General features: G+C 45.5%; 1 protein-coding gene across 3 annotated transcripts in view; it reads left to right on the top strand.

Annotated features, from left to right (window-relative positions):
- LOC144142447 (venom metalloproteinase antarease TserMP_A-like) overlaps positions 1 to 19,501 on the top strand; it is a 32,377-nt gene extending 12,876 nt beyond the window's left edge. For all 3 annotated transcript variants that reach the window (XM_077673966.1, XM_077673965.1, XM_077673964.1), the window contains 9 exons: positions 2,531 to 2,649; positions 3,272 to 3,343; positions 5,037 to 5,176; positions 8,861 to 8,910; positions 9,696 to 9,804; positions 12,916 to 13,083; positions 13,266 to 13,416; positions 17,600 to 17,722; positions 19,410 to 19,501. In XM_077673966.1, coding sequence (XP_077530092.1) covers positions 2,531 to 2,649; positions 3,272 to 3,343; positions 5,037 to 5,176; positions 8,861 to 8,910; positions 9,696 to 9,804; positions 12,916 to 13,083; positions 13,266 to 13,416; positions 17,600 to 17,722; positions 19,410 to 19,472 — 995 coding nt within the window. In that variant the 3' untranslated portion in view covers positions 19,473 to 19,501. The remainder of the gene's footprint in view (positions 1 to 2,530; positions 2,650 to 3,271; positions 3,344 to 5,036; positions 5,177 to 8,860; positions 8,911 to 9,695; positions 9,805 to 12,915; positions 13,084 to 13,265; positions 13,417 to 17,599; positions 17,723 to 19,409) is intronic.
- The last annotated feature ends 2,159 nt before the right edge of the window (positions 19,502 to 21,660 follow it).

Raw genomic sequence — 21,660 nt, 5'->3', positions numbered from 1 at the left:
AACTTCGATTTGTGCCAGTAAGTAGCGCCCGATTTGAGTGACCGATTTGTTGAGACCTATTCTCGTCTTTGCCAGAACACCGTCATCTGCGTAAAAGTTTGTTCTGTTCTGTTTGTTCAGTTTGTCTCAACGGCTAAAATGCACTGAATGTCATATAAGGTCTTTTTTGGGGGAAAGTGAGGCTTCGGAGCGGTGCGGAAATGCACAAAATCAGCAATTCTCAAAGGAGCCAGATAGTAGCAAAGTCGCCATTGTGAAATTTTCGTCCCTGCAAGTCTTGAAAAGTTACCCGCCGTGGTGACTCAGTGGCTAAGGCGTTGTACTACTGAGCACGAGGACGCGGGTTCGATTCCCGGCAGCGGCGGCCGCTTTTCTGATGATGGATTTGAGTATAGTTATTCATAGCGTGGCCACTCTTTGGGCTTCGCGCCGGAGCCGCCCAGTGACCACCATGGACGTCGGCAGGATTTTATCTTGAGGGGTGCAAACTCATTACCCGGACGCTCGTGCTCATTGTATCGCGAGAGGAGAGGGAGAGCGCGTGGGGGAGGTGCAAATCCTGGAGTGGTTTCGGGGGAGGGGGTGGCAAGTGCTCCTTTTTCACGCCCTGCCACCGCCCATGGGGACCACCCTCAGCAATTCGGGGGCTTGCACCGTCAGAAGGACAGCTGTTGGTTCCCTTCGCCACGCCATTGGGATCTGTGGCTTGCCGCGTACGGCCGGCAGGTAACCCCGCTCCTCCCCCAAGACTAGGTGTGTTTCACTAGAAATGTTGCATTGTGGCGTCCCACACATTAAACGCAGTTCCTTAGTCCTATATCGTCCTTTCGGAGTGACTGTTCACATGTGCCGAGGGCGCGCCGCGCCTTTCGGTTTGGCTCGCTTGAACCTGTGGTGGGCATCTCTGAAGCCTGACCTGCATTAAATGGGACAGTCAAATAGCATTTACCTTTCGAACTGTTATGCGCTGCTCCGATTGCACAAGAAGTGACCCTCAACTTTTTCTTGTTTTTGCTTCATGGAGGTCTTCATGCGCAGTACGATTTAAAAATACAGCATGCAGCCATGGATTTCGTGATTTAGTATTGCTGGTCTCTTTGCATTTGTATAACCACTCCTTCTGTACCCGGCCCTGGAGATGGGGGCGTTATACATAAATAATGAACAGGACAATACCAACATCAGCTGAGTCACATTTTAGTAGACGGCTCTTAAGAACCAACACGGTCAAGGTAGATGACCGCGGCTAACGTTCTGTGGGCTATTTTGAAGAACACGAAGGATGTAGGCTACACGTTCGCACTTGACTTTGTATTGTAAACAGTGCGAGCACATTCAATTTTTCCGTCAGTACCCCGTAACGTCTTGCTAGAGGTTCATTACGCCGAAGGCTAGTTGCAACGAAGTGTTCTGGGGAGTCAGTTACCCCGACGTGCAATTCTAGGACTCGTAGCACACAGCACAACTTCTATAAAATCCATTGACATTTATACAAAGCAAGAAGCAAGCGTAGTCAAGGGTTGAGAACGTTAGTTGCAGTTGGTATTTCGCTAAACAGTGGTCAGGATTTATGGCATAAAACTTAGCGACGTCTTCGAATAAGCTTCAACAAAGCGGAAAACTAGAGTAAATCACCCAATAAAATGCGAGCACGAAGAAAAATATTCGTAACAAGAAATTTGGATGACACGAAGTGGTGTGAGGAAAAGGACATTACTCGGCACACTTTCGGGCGCATATTATTACGTAATATTAAAGGATGAAAGCGTTGAATTTGGTTGTGCTGCAGCCTTTGTTCCCATAGCAAAAAAATGTTTAGGTATGAGCTACCTCGATTCTTTCTCGAAGTGCGGAGCGCGCTGAAAATGGTCGGAGTTTGCAGGCTTTGCACAACAAGATGGATTCGGAATAGAAAGCAGAGAAGTGTTGACCTTCAACACAAGACCCTGTCACCTCTGACGACCCCGCTGGTTTCGTCCTCTTATGAAGAGACTCATTTTGCCGTCAGTGTTGGTGCTATTTCCGCGAAGGGCGACACTGAGGCTTCATCATTTTCACTTGTTATTATAATGTAATAGCTGATATGTACCTTCAGAGCGCTTGGCGTCGCCGTGTGGCAGTCAATATGTTTCACCGGCTTTGCTATGAACGTAAAAGAAAATGGCCAATCACGCTCGAACTGCGCCTGTTAAAAAAAAGGTGAACGTGAGTGGCCTACGTAAAATCATAGATACCTTCGCATGCTATTCCCATTTATGTTCCTTTGCGAAAAAGCGAAAAATAACTGCAATTTCGTTTCGGAATTACTTGCCTACAACGGAGCGGGCGCTCGAGGTCCCTCTATTAATTAAAATATGTGTGTGCATTTGGTTTAGTCTACAAGATGTGGAAGTAACGAAAGCATTCTCCGTGGTTTTTCTCCGCACGCAATTTCACAATCGCAAAATGCTTTTTAAAGCTCGCAGTATAGACTAAAGACTGTAAACTGTAGACTAAGTTGTTAACTTTATTTTTTTTATCATCCATGCAGCTCAAAGCCCGGACGTCAAGATTTACCCGGAAGTTTTCGTAATATGCGACTCCACCTTCCACAAGCAGTTTAGATCCCTACGAAGGCTCCTTCTCTACATCCTCGTCACCATGAACGCCGTAAGTTGTTTTCCTCCTTGGGAATAGTACCCGTGGTTATGCCTATCGGACAATTTTGTACGGAACACTCTTCATCTTTAAAAGTTAATGCCTGTATTTCAGCCCGGAAACTGATTGAAGATGCCACTCAGCCGTTGTAACAGTTGATGTGCATTAACCGTACTACACCTTCAAGCCAACTCTCCAGTGTCAGTGATACAGGGGCATGTGTGCAGGGATATAACCGACCAACTGTTATCGCATTATTTCATTTCATTTCGTTTATTTCCTCCATAAAGGCCTGAAGCCATTACATATTCTTATAAACTGTTTCGGAAAAGTTAACGCCCTTTTCCAACCGGTTTCTTCGTAGCAGGGCCGACAGAATAAATTACGCGTATCCATGTTGTGTTTGTTGCGAATACTACCCTGCAAGCATATGGTTTTCTGCGACACTTGATGAAAGATATGAGCTAACAAAGATGTCATGCTTCCAATAGACTTAATCTATCCTCTATCAGTGCGCAATGGCGTTTTTTGCTGACTATAAGCTCAGTGTCCTTCGTGTCCTTTTAGAGTTTTTTTTTTCGAAAGCAAGCACACCCCTAAATGTAGCACATGCATTCGTTTTGTTTCAAAACAGATCAACTTGCGGTACAGAACTGTCTCAGACCCTGAGGTAAAGCTCAAGCTGCGTGGTGTTGAAGTCAGAACGGTAAGTTGAAAACTTTCCTGTTTTTTGAGCACAGCGTGGGCACCTGCCTGGAAAGGGCAAGTTGAAGACGTTCATTGAAGGGGAAAGTGCATTGATATTTCGTACAGTTGTTACATTGAGTAACCTCGATAGATGCTGGTTTTTCCCTGATTACTGAAACTTGACTTCGATGACTCAAACTTCGGCCTCAGCGTTTGTTCTGGAGCAAAATTCACAATTAGATTACCAGGCAGTGTATTTATTTAAATGAAAAGAATAAAATCAGTTGGTGTAACTGACGTAACGCTTTCTTCATGTTAAATGTCTCCGAGGTACAGCTTATTACAGAAGTACTCACGCTATACGCCTGCACCCGATTTCAGGCTATGGCGCCGCTTTCGAGTAATGGCTCGGTGTGATTGGTGCGTCTCGTGGTGACGCGCGGAAAGTCTAGTTACTGCACACTGTTTAATTAAGCAATAAGAATAAAAGAATCAGCTCCGCCTTGAAATTTGTCGAAGTTATAATGAAAATCGGGAACGATCGGCACTACGCTAAGTTAGTGCATACACATTTAGTTTCATCTTTATAGCCGAAATAATGTAGGCACTGATGAGATTGAAGGAAAGCTTAAATACGAAGCTTTTATCCATCACGGGTAAGTTTTGCTGCCAAAAATGTGATATACCCAAGTGCTCATTGGTGGATTGTGCGGAATAACACAAAACCACGCCACCCCAGCGAGTGAAAAACAGTATTTACATTGATCCAGATTGTCTAGCATTTTTCGGTTACATATTAGGACACATGCCTGCCTCAAAGCAAAAGTTTGACTGTGCGTACGCATGGCCTGACGCATCGCCATAATGTTCATTACCGTCTCCTCTACACTTCGGGAGCCGAACCGTAGTGCTTCTCGGCTTGTGTCTGGGCAAGGGCACTGGCGTGGAGCCCAAAGGACTAAAAAGTGACAGAGGTGTGTTTGTGCGCGCGCGTGTGTGTGCGTGCGTAAATACGCCGATCACATGGTATCATATTCTACATTCTTATCAATTGTTTGAAAAAAGAATTAACACTCCTTTCCCGCCTGGATTCTGCCTGGCAGGTCTCATTGGAATAAACTCGGCGTCACTCAGTTCTGTTTGCTCTCTAAAATGAGTACTAATGTGCGGCCTTTTCGCTCAGTTCCACAAAACATTGTCGGTTATTCTTGTGCTTCCGATCAAAACAATCTTTATTCGAGATTTACGTTACAGATGTCATGAGCACACAAAAACAGCCCAAAAAATTACACTTCCTGTGATCTCTCTACGGTAAAACTTGCATACACAAAAATGCCCAACACGCAAGCATGCTTAATTTACATGCAAAACCGCAGTTGTAGGACTAATTGAGTAATATTAACAACAGCAGCTGCATGCTAATCGTAGTTGCGTGATGGTTAGAACGGCTCAGTGTAAGGCAATTAATACTTAGAACAGCTTATATGGACTGGGATAAAGCAACAGAATAATGCTCTACACATTCCTAACAATGATATAAAATAATATTTTTATTATTACCGAAGCGAAACGTTAAAATTCGACACTATAATATCCATAATACCCATACATGACGTTCTTTTTGTGATATTAGCGCGGGAAAGGCACATTTTTTTCTGGTGAGGTTTTCTGGGCCATTGATTAACCTCCGCGCGTTCCCATGCCTCTAACAGTACTACAATGAAGAATTTTTACTTCGCGTCAATGAGGACTACGGAGCTATCTACAGCCTGAAGTCCCTGGCCGCCCTGCGAGATTACGTTTCAAGAGACGGTACCTACTTTTACTACGACCTGGTTTACTTTATCACTGGGTGAGCTCAGACTGTTTGTTGAGATTGTTCTTGAGGCCTTTGTAATTTATTGTGATCACCGCAATTACATTTAAAGAAAGTATCTTTTAAAAGAAGGAGGATATATTGTACTGGACAGCTTGCTGCACTGTTTTCTGAATGCTTAAGGACTGTAAAAGTGCCCATAGCCAGGAAAAAACGCTAACATAATTCTGATTAACAAGATTAACCAGAAACCTCCAGAAAACAGACCCATCAGCCTACTATCAGTTGTAAGCAAGCGGTTTTCCGAAGTAATAGTTAACCGCCTAAGCGGCTGCCTAGATTTCCAGCAGACCCGCGGACAGGCTGGGTTCAGAAAAAGATACTCTACAATAGATGTAATTCATGTTAATAATCAAGTAATAGAAAAATCTGCCGAGTATAATAGGCCCCTTTAGATGGCATTCATAAACTACGAAAGAGCAGTTGATTCAGTAAGCACCGCAGCAGTGCTGAAAACATTTAAAGACCACAAAAGACAGGAGACCGGCATAGGGCTATTAGATGACATGTATAAGAGATGTACGGGCAGAATAATCCTTTACACGAAAATCGAATACTTCCCCATCCCAAAAGGAGTACGACAGGAAGGTACAATCTCGCAAAAATTGTTCACAGCATGCCAAGAGGAGATATTTCGGAAGCTCGGCTGGGAAAACGCAAGGTTACGGATAAACATGAAATACTTGAGCCATTTGAGGTTCGCGGACTATACTGTCTTGAACAGTGAGTCTCCAAAGCACCTGCAAAAATGCTTGAGGAACTACATTTCGAAAGCTTGGCAGTCAGACTACACTAAATATGAATAATTCTAAAGTATGGCTAAATAAGCATGCTGAATGCACCCTCTTTAAAGGAGCCATGAAGAGTAAACACAAGTTTGGTTCATTCGAAAGATTGCCTCGTTAGAACCATAACGACACCACTTATAACGCAAACTTCGCTCAAATAAGCTACATAATTAGGAAAAAAGGAAATGACCATGCGACCAACCAGCTCATTTTCCGCAACAGAACCTATGATGTCACTCGAGAATGCTCTGCGATTGGCGGAGGCCGGCAAAAGCAAACGCATGTTAGGCAGGGCTTACAGTTTGCATAGTGAGCTATATGCCCGTGAAACATACTGCAGATTCTTTTTATGACAAAGAATGGTGGAGTAAACGGTTGAAGTTCCGAACGAACACGCAAGCGTGTGCGCCAATGCGTACGAAACTCCCGCCGGCCGAGCTCGACACCTCGCCGTCGCGCAGACGAATTTTCGGGTTCGAGGCTCTTACGGGCCAACGAACTGTTCCAGCACGTACAGCCGCGACCTTGCTTGGTATCTTAATCCCTTGACAGGAGGTTGGCCGTCATATCGCCAACCAGCAAAGGTAAAAATAGAAACGAGGGGAGTAAGGAAAAGCAAGAAGCGATGAGATAGTGCCAGTCGTCGCAGAAGTTTCGAATGGTGTTGGCTTGCTGCTGTCGTTACGAGCTCGTTTCCAGTTTACAACCACTGAAAACTTCAGTTTGTTCGAGTACTTTAAAATGAAATTTCGTCGCTGCGTTTTGAAATGCCCATGTAGTACGGGCAAATCGTCGAGGGTGTGCGACATCCCCGCCGGTGAAGAGATCTCCTTTCATGTGGTGCCCAACGACGAACCTCGGCGAAGCAAGTGGCTACGTTTTGTGAACTTTGCAAACGGAGGAGAAAGGGAGCTAAAGGAAGTACGAGTGTGCTCGCTTCATTTCCGACGAAGTGATTACGGCAGGGACCCTTACGTGAGCTCACTCCTGGGACATGCTGGCGCTCTTCCCCGACTTCGTCAAATCGCCGTCAAAGCGCTCTGACCTTGGGGGAAAAAATTCCGTACACACCGTGCATTGACGCTCGTATCTTTCTGGTCGGAGCAGAGAGCTCGCGCGAACGGCTTTCCATACACGACACCGGCCAACAGGCATAAGCGATACTGCTACTGAAATTTAACTATTATTAACCGTAATAAAAATACGGCACATACGTACCAGTCTGTATTCGTCCGTCGCGACGGGGCTGACGAGGCAGCGGTGCCGACGGCAGGGCATTCGTCTGTTGTGGCTATCGCGGAATGGTCGCTTTCCCGTCCACCGCGTATCCCACAACTCCTGACGCTCGTGCACTTAGAAGCATTGAGCGTTCAAGTGGTGTGAGGTTGTTAAATGCAAGCCCAAGCTCCTCGGCGAGAGTTTTGTTCTCCGGATCAGGCGATTCCATGACTAGGGCTGCGGGTGCACTAGGTTTTACTAGTATTTTTAAAATGGCCGCCGTCTCGGTTTCGGCACGATTTCCGGTTGCTGTCTGACTCCGGCGTGTGGGTGCTAAATGGAGTCGACATACTAAGTATCTGTTTCATGGACCGGCTCGTATGACGCCATTGTTCACGTGACGAAATGTGCAATTTTAGCGGGAGATTTAAAATTTTAGCTTAAATTGCCTTATTTCTCAGTGAATAAAGCATCATTTACTTCCGGGAAAGCGCTTGGGGTACTATGAAACACCTAATCTTTCGAATAAAACAAACTTTTGTTTTCTCTTCATGGCTCCTTTAAGCCTAAGTAACTCAGCACTAGAACAAGCAGAAAAGTATACCTACCTTGGACAGGTAGCTAATGCTGAGCTAACCAACAAAAAAAAAACCTGGCACAGAATACGTAAGGGATGGTGGGCACTCGGCAAACACCTCCAAGTAATAAAATGTAAGCTATCTTTGTCACCGAGAATAATATATACAAGCAATGCGTGCTGCCTGTGATGACATGTGGACCGAAACTTGTCGCCTTAATAAACAAAATAAAAGAAAAAATTAGTGACATTCCACTCGGTGAAGAAGGATGACTTGCGAAGCTGGACGCAGTCCACGGGGTGTCCGAAATAAAACACGTTGACTCAGTGTTTCTAGCAGACAAACATGTAGCTGTCTCTTTCCCTCCCCCGTCGTGGGCATCTCACTGTCTGTGTAACACACCAACCCAATCCGCTCGACCACTGAAAACACCGAACAGGTCGCATTGGACCGTTTGACGTCCACGTTTAACTCTCCCGCCAGCACAGCGGACATGCCATCAGTGAGAGCATGCAGCCTATAGCTTCGTGTGCACGCCTCACCTCGCTCCACTACCAATCCGTGCATACATAAAACGGCAACTGGTTGTGTGCGCGTCCTTAGAAGTGAAACGCGCAGTCAAAAATGCCGCTTTGGAAACCCATCAAGCATTTTTAAGTTGATGATAGAAGTAACGCTCAGAGACCGGAAACAAGCGTTATGGATCAGGGAACAAACTCGAATAATAGATATAGTCCAAATTAAGAGAAGGAACTGTACCTTGGCAGGACAAGTAGTGAGAAGAAATGACAACCGCTGGACCACCAGTGTCCAGCGGTTGTCGGGTATACAGACGGGTATAGAAAAAGGCAGAGGCCATTAACTCGATGGAGGGACGGAATAAGAAAATTCTGAAGCAAAGGTTGGACTCGGGAAGCTCAAGATAGGGAGGGGTTGGGGGTCACTGGGAGAGGCCTTTGTCCTGCACTAGTCTAAATAGGTTTCTGCTGCTGCTGCTGCTGATGATGATGATGATGTTGATGATGACCGCAATACTTCATGGCTGATCATTGACTGCTTTTTTTCTTGGTTACAAGGCTGGATATGATAACGTACAAAGGATATTACATGGAAAGATCCTTAATGGGTAAGTCAGGAAACGGGCAAACATCTGAAGCACAACGTAGAAAACTTTCCAAACTTTCCTCACCGTGCGAGAAGACATTTGCGTGATTTGGCTCCCAAATAATTAGCCTTCCCCTGCAGTTAAATAAACGTAAATCGCTTTGTCTTTCGTTTAACTATGCCGGCGCACATTGTGTTCCATTCTTAAGGTGGAATTCTTGAATGTGGGAATAGAATTTTCCTTTGTATAAGCTTTTGGGTTCCGCTGCCGACAAGCTTTCCAGTATTTTTCCTCAGAAATATGCGTTTTATAACAGATGCCGCTTCTTTTTTCGCCCGTACTTGAAAAAAAGAAATCCTTCAGGCAGAAATGATCTGAATCCTTTAATCTCTTCGAGCCGAAGAAACAGCCTTAGCCCGTGCAGCCACAGCTTAACTCCAACATGTGACCATTTCTACCAACTCCCAAGAGGCAGGGCATCAACTCCAAAAACGCCAAAGACCACAGCTTATGAGAGCCGCTTCCCCTGTTTTTAAAAGAGTTGGTAAAGCTGGTATAATTATGAGTAAATGGTCCCCACGCCCGGAACAGTGCATATACTGTGCTAAAATACTTTCCTAAGGACAGGACATGTATGGCATGGGTGTTTAGTGCTGCGAGGAGCGAATATCAAAAGCACGCTTTGTCTCATAGGGTCTTTACTTTGTATGTAATTTGTGTTCAGTATAAATAACGTTTGTAGACACCAGTCACTGTTAACCATTCCCAGGTTAGGGATTGATTTGAATTTGTGAATTTACATTCAGGCCTGGCGTACGTGGCTTCTGCTTGCGGGAGCTACAAAGTGGCGCTTGGCGAGGACAAGGGCGGCACCTTCAAAGGAGTGCGCATCATGGCACATGAAGTCGGACACATGTGAGCCATTATTTTACAATCAAAAGTGGACTGAAGTGGAAGCTTGGATGAGTTGGTAGAGAATGGAAAAACATTAGCACCTCAAAAGGCAAATACGAAATAAGGGAATGCACCATAGCTCTGACCACAAATGAAAATGTATTGTTCGTTTCGGTCGCATATGCTACTCCGAGCAAGGAGATATAATAAACGATACAAGAAACAAACAAACATTATGTGTCTATTAAAAAAAAGCAATCTCCTTCGACAATAAAGTACACATTGTGCACTGTCACAGTTGTCGCAAGAGAGAAATCTCATCACAAGCGGGAAACTCAGTCGACGGGAAATCATCCAAGCTCACACTATAGCAAAGCTTCGTGACAGTTGTGTCACTGCACGAGCCGTACTTTTTTCAGCTAAAACATTTTTTTTTCTAAATGCGCGAGTGGACATCATTTTTACTTGTTTGTTTCTGCTAATGTTAACCATACCTTCCCGCTGGTAGTGGTTTGTATGAGATCGAGACGATCGTTGAACTTTTGGTTAACTCAGCGTGGTGATGTGCTCTCTTTTTTCGTCTTTGTCTTTCGCGCTGCTTTTTTTTTTTTCATCACACTTATAAACTGGGTATAGGATACAGCAGGTATTATAATTGGCCGTTAGTTTTAAAGATATATTCATTTCCTCTCTAGGTTTTCAGACTATTTTAACTAACAAATGGGAAGTTCAAATCATCTTTTGTGATAACTCCTTCACTCTTACAGCAAATACAATTAGTTGCACCAAGGTCCTACCTGTAGCTTTTAACTTCCGAGTGTGTTTTGACCCTCTCTTGAATCATGTGCACTGTATGGAAATAATATTCAGTAAAAATTTCAACTAATTCAATAGAAATCGGCTGAGTTTTCGTGTTCTCTGCATTAAAATACTGCTCGTCATTGTAGCACACCTAAAAATGTGGCACTCAAAAATTCCACCGCGGCGAATCGGCAAAAGAAATCGGTATACTCAGAATGCGACTAGATAACACAAAATTCGGGCAGCAGAAGAAATGATTAGGTCTTAAAGTAGAGAAAAGGAGCGTTATCGTTGTAGTGGTGTCGATTATGATAATAATGGTGCAATGAGAACAGGAAAAAATCGGGACGCTGCTCCTAATGCCACACAGTGCCGGATGAGTTAAATGTGTAGTTTAATGGCTCGCCGTTGCGCTCCCTCATGAGGTGCTTCTCGATTCGTCTTCTTAGGAGGAAGACGAGACTGTCAATGGCACGCGGATAAAAAACAGTGCCACGTTTTCTTGTGAACGCACACACATCCATCACTTTTCGTAGGCAAAAAATGGCTGGTGGTTACTATACTCCCTAATGCGAAATTTGTGCGCAGCGCGAACTGCAGTGTGCTCGGTCAAAGCGCATATCTGCTGCGTCTTAGGAAGTGATCGCATTATGAGCGAACGCACGGCGGCGCGCGCTACTCTGCCGTTATCTCGCATTGCGTCGTAGCCGCCGAGCATGTTGTAAATCATGTTTAAACCTCCCGCGCAAATGTCACGTGGTTCGGATGAGCCACGAAATGAGGAGGAAAAAGACAGCTGCTTTATTGAGAGAGAAAGCAGCAACGAGGAGGACGCCGAAGGACCTATGTACGCCCATCGCCCAGCATGTGCTGGGATACTGTGGCGGCGCCTCTGCCTGCCGCTCTGCGCTTCACACTTTCGCCATACTTTCCTCCGTAGTTTTAGATGGGAAGCATCTCATGCTCGGGGCTGTGTCCATCCCTCCCTCGTTGTCGTTGTCCGCCGTCCGCACTCTACTGCGCATGCGCGTCTCTTCAGCCCCGTCAGCGTTTGGGCTGACGTCAGCGCAGTCCACTATAAAAAGAAATAGTTATGTGACGCCCGGTTTCGATCCCACGACTCTCTGGCCGCAATGGGAGGTACGTGGCGCTCTTCCCACTGCGCTACAAACCGAGACGGGAGCATGTGCTACGAACGCGCCTTATGTCCTTCACTCATTCAAACTACATCAAGAAGCTACTGATACAACGAAGGCACGCGAAGCTGAACGTCGACGGAAACACCAACTGAAAACTAATGGGAACTTCAGTCCATTCCATGGCTGCTTCGCATACTACTCGGGGTTCCCCTACGGGAAGATGACGTAATTTTTTCTTCTTTCTTCGCTGTTTCCTTCGTTCGCTCGGTTACGAGATCGGCAAAGCCGCCAAAACATAGTAGCGGACGCATAAAGGGACCCTGCAACACTTACCATCGACTACTCAGAATGTGTTTTGGAGTAAAATCTATTGTCCCAGCAATCTCCTCCCGCAAGAATTATGAAAATCCGTTCACTATCACCGAAACTACGCGCGATAAAAAATCGCGCATAAATGTTCCCTCTCAACTCAACCGCGGACAACGCGACGAAAGCTGCGCGCTCTCTCCCGGAGAGGGGGGCGGCGCGCGCCGTTCTGTTCGGCGGCCTTCGATATGTCATAGGCCGGGGAGTTTCGTCCTTTTCCCCGCAACGTAGACAGGTATATTTACGGTCTGGTGCCACAAAGCAGGCATGGTGGCCTGCTCGCAAGCAAGCGCTCAGGCTGGTAGGGCGTTTTTGGAGCAATAAACGTTTGTTGTCGAGTGGGCTCGTTGAAAATGGAATGTTTAGTTCGTCACTCAAACTCCACGCGCACTCAAAACAAAAGAAACACCAAAAGCATGCGGACAGGTTCAGACATAGAAGAGGTTCATACACAGCGCCGACGACGGCTGGTCGTGACAGGAAATGCCAGAATGTAGCCGCGAAGTTGACCGGCGACAGCCAATAGGACAGCCAGGACAGCCATAGCCCGATTGACGTCGCAGAGGCCATGCCAGGGGTGCATAATGAGGAGAATTGAAGAGAGAGCGGTTGGTTTTTCTGCGTCTTTCACGGCGATTTGCGCGCTTACCGCTTCACGTGCACGTGTAATATTTGGCTCGGGTGTTCCTGGACGTCTAATCTAAACATCGCGCAGGTTTACTTGCACTGCACGAAGAGTGTTGCAGGGTCCTTTTAAGTGCTGTGCACTAAAAACGCTGAACTGTAGTGTAAACTTTGCGATCCTAATTTGTGGCCTTCTTTTTAGACTCGGATGTCCTCACGACGGCGAGACAAGCGCGGGGTATGCCAACTATGCTCCAGACTCCCGACACTGCCCGTGGAACGACGGCTTCATCATGAGCTACAAAGAAGCAAATAGCCGAAGCATGAAGTTTTCTTGGTGCTGCAACAAACAGATAACGATGATGGCCAGGTAAGCATTACTCCGCAAAATTTCATTTGTGCGGATTCCCAGACCACCCCATCCACGCAGGATTAGGGTGCTCAATTGTCGGTTACAATGGGAACCTCGTACTTTTAAGCTCACCTTGGGAGGAATTCCGCTGTCACCTGTCGCAGTTTATATTGACTGAGAGGTATTTTCCTTCGACTTAGGTCTCCGCAGGGATGGTGCTTGCGGCAACTTGGCGCTCGAAGAAGGATAAAGAGGAGGCGGAAGACACCAAAACTCCCTGGTGAGATAACGAACAGGGATCAGCAATGCCGAAATGCTTTCCCAACGCTGACAACAACACATTACTTGAAAGTGAGTACACCTGACGACCGGGTACTAATTTTCTTGACTACGGCGCTCGCTTCAAAATAAACACCAACGACACCATTTAGAATGCTCATGCTCATGTTGCGAACGAGTTTCGGTAAAAAATAAATCAAGAAGGAAATTCTGCAGAACCACAGGGTCATCACTATCACTGGTTCCTGCAAAAGCGTCGAGCATCAATCACCTCGCAATGATAGACACCGATGTCGCTCTTTTCAACTACTGGGAAATAAATCAACGAAATGTTTTCAGAAACGGCTGTGGCGAAAAATGAGGCCCGCAAGAAACTTGCGAAGTCTCATCTTGCTACGATTTTGGCCAAATCTATACGGGCGAATACTTTCACAGCGAAGCTGGCTCCGAACCCTCCGAATCATGGAGTGCGCATGCGCGAAAGAAGCCGAGTGCGAGGTATCGCGCCAAGCCATAAAGGGAAAGAAAACGTCGGGGTCTCTCGGAGCGAGACGCGTCATGGTTCCGTGTTTCTGACGTATTTGGGGAGCCACAAATGGAAAGAGGACATCCTCTTGGCGGTTGGCCCATTGGTGCGAGGAACGACGCTGCGACCAGCCGCGGGAATGCTACCGTCGCCGGCACCGAGAGAACGAGAGCTGGCCCCCGCCGCAGAATGTAACCAGCCGTCAGGCCGTTATTACGGCCCGGGAAATAGATCGGGCCCGTGAAGCCGAGTGCAAGTGTCAACGTCGCGCGGATCAGGCGGCGCGGTAGGAAGAGTGGGCCAGCGTCGCCGAGCGCAATACGGGGCCGAGAAGGCGACGACACTACGGCCATAAAAAAAATCTTCTAAAATATGTAAATGGAGTCGCAAGATCGTATCGCCGTGTCCCCTAGCGTCACTAAATAAGCTACGCTTAAGAGCACCGCCACTTCGTGCACCCGGAAGCGTGTGGGGGCCATTTTGTTCCTGGCTTGCAGTGTTGCCATCTCTCCCAACGAAACCGCCGCCGGTTGTGACGGGTAGAGTGCGACCGGCCGCTATAGCGTCCGCTCAGCAGAGAGAGAGAGAGAGAGAGAGAGAGAGAGAGAGAGAGAGAGAGAGAGAGAGAGAGAGAGAGAGCAGAGGCGCCCAGAAACAAAATGGCTGCAGCCATATGTAAACAAATATCACGTTGTGCCGACCGACCAACGAAAAACCTGGCGGCCCATAATGAGAGAAAAGAGTGCCGATACTCTAAAACCTTTATTTAGTGACGCTAGTGTCACCAATACAGCTTCGCTGGTCAACCACGTTCCCGCAGTAAATGGCCGGTCAGTTTGTTTCATTAAAGTCAATACAACGTGTATCTTTATATGGCCTGCACATGTCCTTGTATGTACTTTCTGCGGGAGCCAGTTCGACGCGATTCCGCAAAAATGTCTAGTCCGTTCATTGGCTCGTTTAGCCAACTGCGTTGCATGTGAGGTCACTGGTTAAAATGCCTCAAAATAATACGGCACGTTTTATTGCAATTTCACCATAATTTTGTGCACCGAGCTGTTACACTTGCCGAACAAATAGAAGTCCCTTGCCTCTGCTAACCACTCCTGAAGAACCTGCAATCACTTCCTCTCCACCTTACTGACGACATTGCTGATGACAAAATGTGTGTACAGAAAGGTAGTGTATCATAATTGATTCAGAAAGCGACTTTTCACGGACTGCCTAAGACACTGCCTCTCGAGTTACATAAAACATGGCGAAAATCTTATATATGAAATACTAAATTTTTTTAACTTAGATGAGCTTTAACCGGCATACATATGTTCTGCAAGCATGAAGTTTGAGTAGTAGAGCAGGTCTGTGCAATTTTTACCTAAACTTCATAAAATATTTGTGTGCTACATAAAATACGCAAATTTGTTCCCGACGGAGCACATTTTCTTTAACCTGGTTACACTAACAAAATAATCAAAAATCCATATCCAAACTTTTTCTATTTAACTTTCTCATCCCTAAAAATATAAAAATATATCCATACTAAATTTATTTATCCCCGTAAAGGTACAAGGCGTTCATAACTTGCTTTTGTATTCTTAGGCAAGAGATATGATAAAGCTTCACTGTTTTTCGCAAAATACAGCTTCACTACAGAACGTTTTGAGCAACCTTAACCACAGCCTATACAATATATATGAAAGTGAAAGGTAAAATGTTGAGCCTGTGAGAAAGCTCTCGAGGGTGAATTTCTAATCATATTGCAAGGATGCGTTAATTAACTAAATGTGTACAAGTAAACTTGATATTTGTAGCGCAGAACGATATCTAATCAGCCTTACAGGTAAAGCCTTTTTGTTGTTGTTGTTGTTGTAACAAACATTTTCTATTATCCTGCGCTACATCTTAGACCGGCTTTACAGGCTAGTTTTATGTGCATGTTTTAGTGCGAAATAATTAGTTTACTAGGCAGTGCGAAGCTCACGCGTTCCTGGTACACCGATGGTACACAAAATAGCCGACGCACAGCACACAAAATAGTTGACGGCTAAAAGGACAAATAACAGATGGAAATGCCTGAATGGCCGTCAGATGTGTCAGGGAAGCTGTTTCGAATGATGTTAATTGAGTTGAAAAATATTTGCGTATATTTGGGTCTAGGTGAGATTCGAAGCAGGAGCCTTCGGAATGCGACACCGGCACGCGTACCCGAGACCACCACAGCTCGGCAACTTAAGCTCACTAAAGATGGAGTTAGTGAATGGGTGGTTGCATTCAACTCGGAAATCTGTGCTAAGACATATGATGAGGCCTGCACGAGTAACATGAACATGCTAATTACGTGATTAGAAATCATGTGAGTAGCGAAGTACATTAAATTTTCAGTAATTGTTCGCTTTGTTTAGCGGTGTGGATGGGGTATATGTGGAGTAAAAGTAACCGATGGAATTCGGAAAAGACGCAAGAGGAAAATGACGGTGATATGTGCATAATGCGAAAGAACCAAAAAAACAAAGTTAAAGCATTAGTTAGATCATGATAATGATGAGAGGACCCGTTCGGCAACTCGACAATAATGGTTTCGCAATCACTAAGACATAGGAAGTGCTTCACTTTCGTCGCCACAGTATAGGAAGTGTCATGGCAACACGAGTGTGGGACTGAAAGTCGAAGAGTCTTGGGTAACGGATGAGTAGACAGACAGTATGGTAGCACGCCACTATCGTCGTTTAAGAGCCGGATTCTGATTCTCTGCTAAAAGCGGCGCCGAAACACTGCCGAGAAGAGAACGTTTTGGCATTCTTTAATTCGTGACTGAAGGCACTGCGAAAGTTATATTTATCGCCTGCACAAAGTGGCACTGCGGGATTTGGTCGTCGCAGCAAATCACGCAGCGCCTGTTTATTATTTGTTTTTGTTGCAGGTAGCTATAGAATTTGTTTATAGCTACAACTGAGTGGGAAACGGACCAATAACGGCGATATTCCGAAGGTTTTCGTCAGACGTCACTGGAGCATACAGCGCTGAGACCAAGACGGGGAAAAATGTTTTGACCACGTTTCTGCGTTATGTGAGAAATTTATAGCAGTAATATTTAAATGAGGTGATTTGTCACCTCTTATTTTGAGAACTCACTAAGAGGGTTCAACTTAAATTGAGAACGACTCAGAGGGCAATGGAGCGGAAAATGATAGGTGTAACATTAAGGGACAAGAAGAGAGCGGAGTGGGTCAGAGAGCAAACTGGTGTTAAAGACATATTAGTAGAAATTAAGAAGAAGAAATGGACGTGGGCAGGGCATGTAATGCGAAGGCAAGATAACCGCTGGTCATTAAGGGTAACAGAGTGGATCCCTAGAGAAGGCAAGCGTTGCAGGGGGCGGCAGAAAGTTAGATGTGCAGATGAGATCAAGAAGTTTGCGGGGATAAATTGGTCACAGTTGGCACAGGACCGAGGTAATTGGAGAATAATGGGAGAGGCCTTTGCCCTGCAGTGGGCGTAGATAGGCTGGTGATGATGATGATGATTTTGAGAACTAGATGTGCTTGTTGAGTAAGTTCGGAAAGGCTTTCACAGTTATAAGTTGAAAACAAGCGTTTAAAGAGCGTTTAGAGCATTTAAACACTGTAAAGAGGAGCGTTTGCGCGCCATCCATTCCTCGCGTGAGTGAGAAGAGTACTGATGAGGAGGATTATGGGAGTTCATTTACATTGTTGCTTCTTTTTCACGCAGGAATATGGCGATTATGATTGCAGAATTTCGTGTTATGTGCCAGAGGGCGTGTACCAACGCCGAGACATGCGCTGGCAAGCGTTCCTCAACGATGGTACTCCATGCCGCGGTCGGAATGAAACGGTTTGTTCGAATCGGTCTTTTTTAAAGACGATAGTCTTTCTTGGGCTACTTAAACCCAGAAATTTTGGTCTGTCTGCATGTCTGTCTGTATGTCTGTCTGTCTGTAACTCGATTCAGCCACCCGGCCAAAGTAAAATGCTTACTGTCCAATAAGTCTTATATACTCACAGCCAAATGTAAACGTCCAAGGCCGGTTTATATGTTCATACTTGTCAACTTTGTTGAACTAGCACATGGCATTACGCAAATATAAGACAGAAAATCATTGCATGAGTGATATTGGCAGTGTTCCTTTATTAAAAAATTCCTGGACGCTTGGTTTTTCGACAGCAAATGATATTCTACATCTACTGCAGAAAACCGCCGTCTCCTGGCGGCATATGAGAAATCACGCGGCAACAGCAAAGAAAGGTTCCACTAGCTAGGTTTCACGTGCTGCTTGGAACGCACGTGGAGCACGGCAACGCGGTTCTATAAACCTTGAAGTCGGCCGCCTCGATTCACGCGCGTCTCCGCCGTACGGCAGCGCTGCCATCGACGAAACCCGCCTGTAGCAGTGGAACGCGGTAAATTCAAATCGCCTTCAGAAAACCTTTAGTGTGTTTACCTTGGGATGAGCGCGACGGAACAGAAACAGCATGAGAGGTGAGCGGGAAAGCAAAGGAGGGCATTTCCTTGGCAAATGTGTACAAAGATTATCGTCTTTTGACGACATTTGCAACGAAAGGAGCAGATACGCGGCCAATTTTTTTTGCATTTCGAGTTCGCGTGCCACTTAAGGCCCAAAATAGGAATCTTGGACTCATGTCAAAAGTTTCTGGCGTTTAGTTGTATTAAATTCATTGACTGCTGTTTGCGGCGCTATATCTATACTCGTAAACTATGTGACGTCATCGAAGACGCTCCGTGTATAACTGCCTTACGGAACAACGAAGGTGACCGTGACAATGCTACTTGCACCATGGTAATTTTTTTATTGTGGTTAGTTCAGCACTTACGGTGAAGTAAGCACAAAAATAGGCTCCGTGAAATTCGGGCATAGCCTAGACAACCCTAAAACAATGCCTGTAATGCAAATATTTACCAGCTCCCAGAAGAAAACTGTGAAAAGAACGAACGTTAGGAGCATTTTAAAGAACAACGTGTAGTTCTCCAGAAAATAATCGTAAAATTCACGTTAAACAGTTGTTGCAGTAACTATTCATGCCATATGCCGTAACAACTTTGCATTCATTAGCTTGTTAGTTTAACTTACACAAACATCAAAAACGTTTAATTCAGGCAATTTCTCGTGTCCTGGCCTAGACTATGCAGTTAGCCTGGACGGTTGGAATCAGTCAGCAAGTAAAAAATTTTGCAAATTTAGTTTTTTTCCATAATAAAATACGCAGAATAATGGACTAATAAAATGCGAGCATGAAAATATGAGCAGGAACAAACAAATAGTGTGATTTCTTCTCATGCAAGTCGTGCATTGCTTAATTTGTGTAATAAAGTCGGAAAATGTGGCTTTCCAAACATACAGTGTTCCCTTATTGGACCTCGACTAACAGTATTGTCCTAACTTCGCGTGTTCTGGTTCATATTTTAGTTTTTGCATTTCATTTGTCCACGACTACATATTAAGTGTCTGCTGGGTAAGAGTTGTCTTGATTCTTGATTCAAAAACGCTGACTTTCTTTTGCAGGTGTGCATAAACGGTGACTGCATACCGAAAAAAGACAAGTATCCTGTAATGCCCATCTCCTAGCATTTGAAAATAAAGTGCTTACTTTGCTACGTTCGCAGCTTTCTGAAGTGCTGGTCTTTATAAAAAAGTTGCCATAAAAGATGCCAATTGAGAAAGCCCCAACGTAGCGGCTTTTCCGTGACGGGTGCTTTAGGAAAGAAACCACACTGTTCTTTTTTTGCATAGGTCACCTCTTTGTATGGCGTAAAAATAATTTTCAGGTTTTCACAAAGTGCAATATGTTGTGATGGTTAGTTTTCGACATTTCTCTGCGCAAGCATTCTTTGGCAACCCCCACCAGAAACAAGGTCGTCCGTGTGTCCCTAACGCATAACACAATCCACTCCGTATTTATACATGACCATATGCGGCATTTATTAGAACACTCCAGCGCCTTTTATTTTAATGAACCTGCATTTACTAAAAGGCCGTGCAGACCCCAAGGCAAACATACGTACAGGTGTACGTAACCACCTGTAAAACTGCTTCGGCATTATCTGACGACTTCCACTGGAGAGTTTCTGCACATTTTTTGTGTTCTTATGCCTGCGTGCTTTTTTTTTTTTTTTTGAAGCTTTCATTAATTTTGAGCTCCTTCTTACCAAGAATATGATGAACTTTATGGAACTGTAGTGCAAATAGTCGCTAGGTAATTGTAGAGGATACATACGCGAAACATTGTGCAACCCAAATCAATCATGAGAGCACATGTGGCTGAAACTGCTGGTAAGTTTCAGTTTCTTTGTGGCGCCATACCACTTACTACTCCAATGCAGTTCTACCTAAGCAAATTACTCGCTGATCCCCCAGCATGCACTGCGTCCTAGCAACCTCGGTGTCCACAGCAACGTGCGTCAAGCAGACATCACCTAGCGAAGAAGGTGTGCTTGCTCGCGAAGACAGGGAATCGGGAGGGCCCATTCGTCTGCGCGACAACTTGAAGCAAAAGCGAAGCGTCAACAACAGCTAAAGAAAGAGAAAATTTCGGTTAAAGTTCAAGAAGCTCAAGCGAAACGGCAGAAAAGAAAAAAGCAGACTCAGAAAAGGAAAATAAAGCCACACACACACAAAAACAAAGAAAAACAAAAAACAAAAGAAAAACACAAATAAGCAGAACATAAACACAAGGTATTCCCAACCATAACACTGGCGAATCATTGATCCGCCCTTCCGACACCCTATACGTTGAGTGGGCAGGCATCCGTTTTGTATTTGAAATACTGTGCTCATCCGCCGGCGTGGAGTGCGTTCCAAAAAGTGCGGCGTCCATTCCGAGCGCTAACCTCTAGAATATTCGGAAATTTTCTCTAAGTGACGCCCCACGAGCGGCACGTCTCTTCTCTGACGCACCTCCACTTCACCTGATTTAATTTCACTCTTCGCTGAGACTACGCAATGCGCTCAGACTAACGTCACGCGGTACCTCATCCGAAGGGACCTTCAAGCCTCGCACCCGCAGAACGCCAAGTTGCCATCTGCCAAGCCACCTTATCCGCTTCCTCCGAGTGGGTTGACCCGCGCACACCGCACACTTCTCCTTCGTCTGCAAATCGACTGTCATCACGGCGCAGAAACAAGTCACAGGCTTGGCATCACTAGTTCACCCACCTGAACACACTGCTTTGCAATAGAGACGCTCGCGCATACACTGTGCGAATGTCCGCAACATTCGCAGGTTCGAACATCGCTTACAGGGTCGTACGGTAAACTCAGGCTTCCTGTTGTTCCCGGACTATTACCCTTCAAATCGCAAAAACGAGTTCTGTGCCCTGCTGAACATTTCAAGGACACCGGACTCTCGGAGCGGCTGTGATATCCTACCATTGCCGTCCGTGCTGCGCGGCTTGTGATCCATCATATTTACTCTTCTCTTTTCTATCATCTTTACTGCCTATTCTCCTCCTCGACTGTCTTGATTTAAAGGCTCTCAATCATTTTCGCCTTTCTCTTCCAATAAGTACACACACTCGCGCGCACACGCACACGCACACGCACACGCACACGCACACGCACACACACACACACACACACACACACACACACACACACACACACACACACACACACACACACACACACACACACCTATTCCATAGTAGCCGCGCACATGCTATATGCCACGCAAGTGCCGAGCAAGTAACGCAATAAGGTTTCAGGTTAAATTAAAGCAGATCCGTGCGAGGCTGATAGCGCCAAAGAATCCGTGGGA

Source organism: Haemaphysalis longicornis, unplaced genomic scaffold (assembly GCF_048455015.1).
Source record: "Haemaphysalis longicornis isolate Haplotype H1 unplaced genomic scaffold, Haemaphysalis longicornis Haplotype H1 scaffold_6, whole genome shotgun sequence".
Classification (NCBI taxonomy): Eukaryota; Metazoa; Arthropoda; class Arachnida; order Ixodida; family Ixodidae; genus Haemaphysalis; species Haemaphysalis longicornis.
Note: the sequence above shows the minus strand (reverse complement) of the source record. Positions and strands in the feature narration are given on the sequence as shown.